The sequence below is a fragment of the Corythoichthys intestinalis genome, chromosome 2 (assembly GCF_030265065.1).
Source record: "Corythoichthys intestinalis isolate RoL2023-P3 chromosome 2, ASM3026506v1, whole genome shotgun sequence".
Taxonomy (NCBI): Eukaryota; Metazoa; Chordata; class Actinopteri; order Syngnathiformes; family Syngnathidae; genus Corythoichthys; species Corythoichthys intestinalis.
In genome coordinates, this window is record NC_080396.1 from 33,941,325 (window position 1) to 33,948,713 (window position 7,389).

Below are 7,389 nucleotides of genomic sequence, written 5' to 3' on the forward strand. Positions count from 1 at the left end.
TTATGGGTTTCAGCACCATAATTATTATTGACATCAACAATGGCGAGCTACTAGTTTATTTTTTTGATTGAAAATTTTACAAACTTTATTAAAACGAAAACATTAAGAGGGGTTTTAATATAAAATTTCTATAACTTGTACTAACATTTATCTTTTAAGAACTACAAGTCTTTCTATCCATGGATCGCTTTAACAGAATGTTAATAATGTTAATGCCATCATGTTGATTTATTGTTATAATAAACAAATACAGTACTTATGGACAGTATGTTGACTGTAAATATCTGTCTTGTGTCTTATCTTTCCATTCTAACAATAATTTACAGAAAAATATGGCATGTGTTAGAGATGGTTTGAATTGCGATTAATTATGATTAATTAATTTTTAAGCTGTGATTAACTCGATTAAAAAATTTTAATCGTTTGACTGCCCTAATTTTTTATATACCGAATTTTATTCTGTCCTATTTGGTCCCCCATCGTACTGTGGCCAACACTCCAAAATGTAGATGGCGCTGATGCATCCTGAACCTAAGATGCCACCTGCCAATATACACGGAGAACAAGAGTTGCCAATATTTTGGATATGTACTGTGCATATTATAACCGCAATCCATTATGGACTGACTTGATTGTTCTAAGCTGTATAACAACAAAAACGGTAAAGGAGGACTTTGATGCAAAACAGCTCGCAAAGCAACTTAGCTTGACGCTTTGAGGCAGCTTGAACACAGCGACAGGTACTATGAACGTTTTTGAGCAGCTCCCATGTTTGTGCCGCTTCATGTCTTGTCTCCTGGCTGCCGACTGACTTCCTATGGCTGTATTTCTGTAGCTGTTGTGTCGCGTCGGCGTTAGCCTTCAGCTGCCACTGCTAACTGATGTGTGGCTATAGTTATTGCCTCACAGTGGTGGAAAAAGTATTCAAATCATTGAACGGTAAGTTGCATGAGCCGTGTTACAATAAAAAAAAAAAAAAAACATCCAAGGAAATCCAATGTTAAAGGCAATGCTCAATGAACTCTTATTACCTTATCAGCTGCAAAGAATTTCATCCCAAGATAAAAATAGTGACAATTTTCAATTTGCAAAATACTTACTCAGTAGTATACATTTTTCTCCCAATGGATTGGACGTCTATCGCCGTCAATTGCACTGAGTCATGATCGTTCACTACCAGCTCCCTATTTAAATGACGCCTTTCGCTATCAATGGCATCCAGTGAGCGAGTTCTGTATACATACAGTAGTTTGAGGTTACTTTTCCAAAAAGCTCACCTCAATTTTGTCCTCTGTCATGTAGATTCCTGGAGCGGTTTGAAGGTGCTGAGTGACCCTCTAGACAGCATGGCCCCCAAGGACATCATGACCAATTCCCACGCCAAATCCATTCTTAATGCAATGAACTCTCTCCGCAAAAGCAGCACACTTTGTGATATAACGCTCAGGGTGGAAAATACAGATTTTCCAGCTCACCGGATTGTCTTAGCGGCCTGCAGTGACTATTTCTGTGCAATGTTCACCAGTGAGGTATAATAAGAATTCAAAGTGCAATAAAATGTTACATTTTCAATCTCGAAATGTGTGTTAGCTTGCAGAAAAGGGGAAATCCTTCGTGGACATCCAGGGGTTAACAGCCTCGACAATGGAGATCTTGTTGGACTTTGTCTATACAGAGACTGTGCTCGTTACAGTGGAGAACGTGCAAGAACTGCTCCCTGCAGCATGCTTGCTTCAACTTAAAGGTGTGTACATTTCCAAATGAATTGTGGGCAGTTGTTCCTGTCTCCATGATGACTTATATTTGTTCCCCAGGGGTGAAAAGAGCATGTTGTGATTTTTTGGAGAGCCAACTCGATCCAACTAACTGCCTGGGCATCCGCGACTTTGCCGAAACACACAATTGCCTGGACCTGATGCAAGCCGCCGACCTCTTTTCACAGAAGCATTTCTCCGAGGTGGTTCAGCATGAAGAGTTCATGCTGCTGAGCCAGACAGAAGTTGAAAAGCTCATCAAATGTGATGAAATCCAGGTAGAAAGATGGGGTGACCAGAGGAAAAATTACCATAATTGTAGTGAATAGCAGCTAAAACCTAGAGAGGGATTTCTATGTCAGGAAATTGTTCAATCAAAACAAACCATTTTGTAGGTGGATTCAGAAGAGCCTGTATTCGAAGCTGTGCTCAACTGGGTCAAACACAACCGAAAAGAGAGAGAGCCTTATTTGCCTGACATGCTGGAGTTTGTCCGGATGCCATTGCTGACGCCCCGCTACATCACGGATGTCATCGATGCCGAGGTGAGACTCACCACGGGTTCTCCAATGTGCTGACCTGTGCCTGTCATAATCACATACAACGTAACCTGTTTCAGCCCCTCATACGCAGTAGCCTGCCCTGTCGAGACCTTGTTGATGAAGCCAAGAAGTTTCACCTGAGACCAGAGCTGAGGAGTGAAATGCAAGGCCCGCGCACGCAAGCCAGATTAGGTTGGTGTTTTATTCTTCGTTTCTCTTAGTTATCAGCACTGTGCTAGTCATTCTTATTTTTGATTTTCAGGTGCCAAAGAAGTCCTTTTAGTGATCGGCGGCTTCGGCAGCCAGCAATCGCCAATTGACGTTGTTGAGAAATATGATCCCAAAACTCAGGAGTGGACCTTCCTCCCAGTAAGTGCAACAATTGTTTCAATCTTTAGACCAGGTGTACGACAAGAATCAAAAAATATTTATTACCGTTGAGAGCATGAAAATCTGATGATTTGGATCTTTTTATGTCAACTCATTGACAAGCATTTGTTGATTCATGTGCTGAGTGTTTAACGATCCTATTACAATATTATTACACTATTTACAGAACATTGCGAGGAAACGGCGTTATGTTGCTACGGTGTCTCTCCACGATCGAGTTTATGTGATTGGAGGGTACGACGGACGCTCCAGACTCAGCTCAGTGGAATGTCTAGACTACACGGCGGACGAGGACGGGGTTTGGTACACTGTGGCCACCATGAATGTGCGCCGCGGTCTTGCCGGGGCTACAACACTCGGAGGTGGGGTATTGTGAGAAGAAAACCTTTTTCAATCGAATTCCAGCATAATTAAAAAAAACATTTTTTTTACTCAGACATGATATACGTCGCCGGCGGTTTTGATGGTAGTAGGCGCCACACCAGCATGGAGCGATATGACCCAAACATTGACCAGTGGAGCATGCTAGGAGATATGCAGACAGCTCGTGAAGGCGCTGGTCTAGTGGTCGCCAGCGGACTGATATACTGCCTTGGTATGAACACACATCAGTCACTTTTTGATTGACACACCAGAGCCTGTATCAACGTTTTGCTTCAATTTTTTATGAAGGTGGCTATGATGGACTGAATATACTGAATTCTGTGGAGCGGTATGACCCCCACACAGGCCACTGGACGAGTGTCACTCCAATGGCTACCAAGCGCTCTGGTCAGTGTTCCAGAAAATAAGGTTTAAGATAAAGTGAAGAGTGTTAACATTCTGCCTTTCAGGGGCAGGCGTTGCTTTGCTCAACGATCACATCTACGTGGTTGGAGGCTTCGATGGGGTTTCGCACTTAGACTCTGTTGAGGTCTATAACATCAGAACAGATTTTTGGACCACCGTGGCTAGCATGACCACACCTCGATGCTACGTCGGAGCGACGGTCCTCAGAGGAAGACTCTACGCCATCGCCGGGTAAGGAGCGGGCTGCCTTTAAACAGCAACCTTTAGGAACATAACGCAACAAACCTTGAATTAACCTTCTATCATGATTATGATAATTCTCTACATATTGTCACATGTAATGGTACTAGAGATACAGTAGCCCATTTTTTTCGCGATACAAATGGTTTTTAAAGAATGTGACAGAAACAGATTGCTGCCACAACAGGAAGAAAAATGATGATTCATGTTGTAACGTGATCAATTTTAAACAGTAACTGCTCTTCTAAGGTTGTGGTTTTTCAAACTGGGAGATGCCCAGCATTTAAAGACACCACCAAAAGAGAAGAGACATGGCCTCACTGCTGTCTATCGCCACAACCTGCTTGTGCCACATGGGGTTTCTGCAGTTGCTGAAAGACCAAATACAGGTCAAAGCTGGACATTAAAAATGAACTTCAAGTGGCTGTCTCATAGTTGTATCCACAAGGAGAAAAATCTTCAGCACAAAGCAAACACACACCAGCCACTGGAATGACTGCAGGAATTAAAGACGTTAAATTTTTGCAGGGAAAAAGATATTTAGGTTTTTGTTTACTCTTGGTGGCCTGAGAAAGAATTTCAGCTCTAAAAAGGGGACACTGCAAAAAAGTTTAGGAACAATTTAAAATGTGAAAATATGTAAAGATGGTCATTTACAGGGTAAAAATGTGAAATTCGATTCATCATGCTAAACTGTAAAATTTGCACTTTAAAACATGTTAGTTTAACTTCTTTAATAGTGTGGGAGTAATTCACTACCGTAAAAACCATTTTGTCCGAAAACTCACTAGTATGTTCCAGTTGTGCTTTTGCTGTCATGTTCCATTTAAAGTCTCTTTTTGTATTTATTCCCCTCTCTCTCGACTTTGACAGATATGACGGCAACTCTCTTCTCAGCAGTATTGAATGTTACGATCCGGTGATCGACTCATGGGAGGTGGTGGCCTCCATGGTGACGCAGCGGTGCGACGCAGGAGTATGTGTTTTACGAGAAAAGTGATTGTTGCGATACTAATACGCCGACTGAAAAAAGCAGGCAGCTGGACTTGGAGGCAATGCCACTAAAAGACAGCGTGTTCATTTGTTCAACGGTCTGATCAAGGGAACTTCTAAAAACACTCATTCGCTGGACCTTCAACCTTCCGCCATTTTAAGAGGTAGTGCTTGGCTGCGATCCACTTCTGTGGATCCCACCACCACCTGCATGGCTCTCCTTGTTACTGTTGTTTATCTGTGAGATTATTTTTATCCTCGAAGTGCAATATATTTGTTACTGAAGCATATTGCCGCCACACCAGGAAATAAGTTTAACGCTAGAATTTGGCAAAACAAAAACAAGCAATTCCTTCTAGTTTAAGTTAGTAGTGGTTAGTCCTTTTTCTGTCTCCTGAATTAACGTTACTAGCAAAGTAACTATGCTGCTCTTCTGTAGTAAAGTAAAAATAATACTAATAATAAGGCCAAGTATTTTAAAAAGTCAATAAGACCTAGATGAGGCTTCACTAGTAACTTCAACCAGAAGGAATTGCTTTTTTCTTAACCCAATGCGGAACTCAAAACTCAATCAGGTTTTACCGTGATAACATCACATTATTATGTAAGAACTGAAAACATTCACATTAGGTATCACGTTACAGCATGATAAAGAACCTTTTTTTCTGGTTTGCCAGCAGTACATTTCCCTAATTTGTACACATCATCAGAAAAGAGATGCTGCTTAACGCCTTATGAATCCAGCTTGCATCGCTTAGTGAACATTCACGTTGCCTCTCACTTTAATGAGCCATTTACTTCACAGCATTTTCTCCGCTTGACAATTCTCTTTTGAAGAATTCGTTTAGACTCAGACTGGCTATATAAAACGACCGGAAAATAAATTTGAATAGTTTTAGAAAATTATTGGAGTTGTTCCATTTAGGATAAGATTCTTTCCCTTCTTTTTTTTTTTTTTTTATAATTTCTTGACGTCCGTTTGAGGTACGTCATTTATTTCTTGCTCAAGCATTTCAATTTGTACATTACAGTATATTACTTTGACACTTGCTCGCAAAGTGAATAAACAGAAGAAGAACATTGTATCCTGACTGTATAACTGTTCCTCAGTGTCGCCACTCGCAACTGTGCTCAAAAGTACATCTTTGTTTACTACACAGTAGTCACAGACGTGTATATGGAAGGGTCCCAGTTATGTCTTTATTCAAATTGGTGTGTATATTGGGGAGGGTGGGGGGCTGTTGGTGGGTTTTCAAAGAGTTGCAGGGTTGTGTAACGGGTACGCGCAGGTCCTTTGTGGAGCGTGGAAACCTCCCTGCCGATTCCTTCATGTGGGGATGCGGACAGCTGTGCCGTTGGCTCGAGCTTTATGCCGCAGTGGTTAGCGTCCCAACCTGCCGAGTGGAAGGTTCGTGGCGCGCGGGTTCGCATCCCAGCCTAGTCAGAGGTGGGAGCGGAACGTGGGGCGGCGCTAACACACCGGTTACAGTGGTGCCGTGACCCGGATCGGCAGCGAAGGTTTCGGGGGGTGAGTGTAACGGGTATGCGCAGGTCTGTTGTGAAGCGTGGAAACCTCCCTGCCGATTCCGTCATGTTGGGACGCTGGCAGCTGTGCCGTTGGCTTGAGCTTTATGGCGCAGTTGTTAGCGTTCCCTACCTGCCGAGAGGAAGCGTCGTGGCGCACGGGTTCGCATCCAAGCCTAGTTATAGGTGGGAGCGGAACGCGGGGCGGCGCTAACACACCGGTTACAGTGGTGCCGTCACCCGGATCGGCAGCGAAGGTTTCGGGGGGTGAGTGTAACGGGTATACGCAGGTCTGTTGTGAAGCGTGGAAACCTCCCTGCCGATTCCGTCATGTTGGGACGCTGGCAGCTGTGCCGTTGGCTTGAGCTTTATGGCGCAGTTGTTAGCGTCCCTACCTGCCGAGTGGAAGCGTCGTGGCGCACGGGTTCGCGTCCCAGCCTAGTCAGAGGTGGGAGCGGAACGCGGGGTGGCGCTGACACACCGGTTACAGTTGCACCTGAAAATGATTTCAGATCCAGATGGTTTTCTTGAAGGGTTACCTTCAGCCAGGTCATGCTTTCAATGGCGATTACTATGACAACACAAGAAATTGTCTGGAAAACTGACCAGGAAACAGAAGATGGTGATGGAAGAAGTTCTGTGACTTGCTGGGGAGACCGTTGAAAACTATAACACAACTGGCCAAATTAGAACTGTTGAAATACATAACTCATCTGGCCAAATTAACCATTGCATCATGGTCAGTGTATGAATCTTTTAGTGAGAATGACGTTATGAAACGTGCTGGATTTCTTCCAATGGAAGAGACTATTTAATAAATAAATAATTATAAAGAAAAAAAAAGGTCCGGCAGCGACATCACCTGAACGTATTCATCCGCGCAAGTGTAAACATGAAACAGTCCACGAAAAAAAGATGAAAAAAAAAATTTGAAACGCTTATATCCACTTAACGTGACCATTCTCAAAATTAACTTTTTCTACACCCAATTTAAGAAAAATACAGTGAATATATACTGTAAACCACAAAGTTTGCTTCTTATCCATCGAGTGTATTGTTTTTAAACGTGATTACACTTAAACGACCGGTTGAATGAACGTGCAATTTAAATGGTAAAGTAATCAAAATTACGTGTTCAAACTTATATTCTCTGATAT

The 7,389-nt window shown here is 42.7% G+C and overlaps 1 protein-coding gene across 2 annotated transcripts; it reads left to right on the top strand.

Moving 5' to 3' along the window:
• The first annotated feature begins 553 nt into the window (after positions 1–553).
• On the top strand, positions 554–5,813 carry klhl12 (kelch-like family member 12). 2 transcript variants are annotated; one of them, XM_057830243.1, is made up of 12 exons: positions 554–740; positions 1,303–1,529; positions 1,591–1,744; positions 1,815–2,032; positions 2,150–2,299; positions 2,374–2,488; positions 2,559–2,665; positions 2,853–3,048; positions 3,123–3,281; positions 3,359–3,457; positions 3,520–3,706; positions 4,589–5,811. In XM_057830243.1, exons 2-12 carry the CDS (start codon positions 1,347–1,349, stop codon positions 4,713–4,715), a joined length of 1,695 nt encoding a protein of 564 aa, XP_057686226.1. In that variant the 5' UTR covers positions 554–740; positions 1,303–1,346; the 3' UTR covers positions 4,716–5,811. The 2 variants fall into 2 exon arrangements, with proteins under 2 accessions (XP_057686226.1, XP_057686225.1); XM_057830242.1 differs by lacking the exon at positions 554–740 and adding an exon at positions 752–939 and having other exon boundaries at positions 4,589–5,813.
• Positions 5,814–7,389: the final 1,576 nt, after the last annotated feature.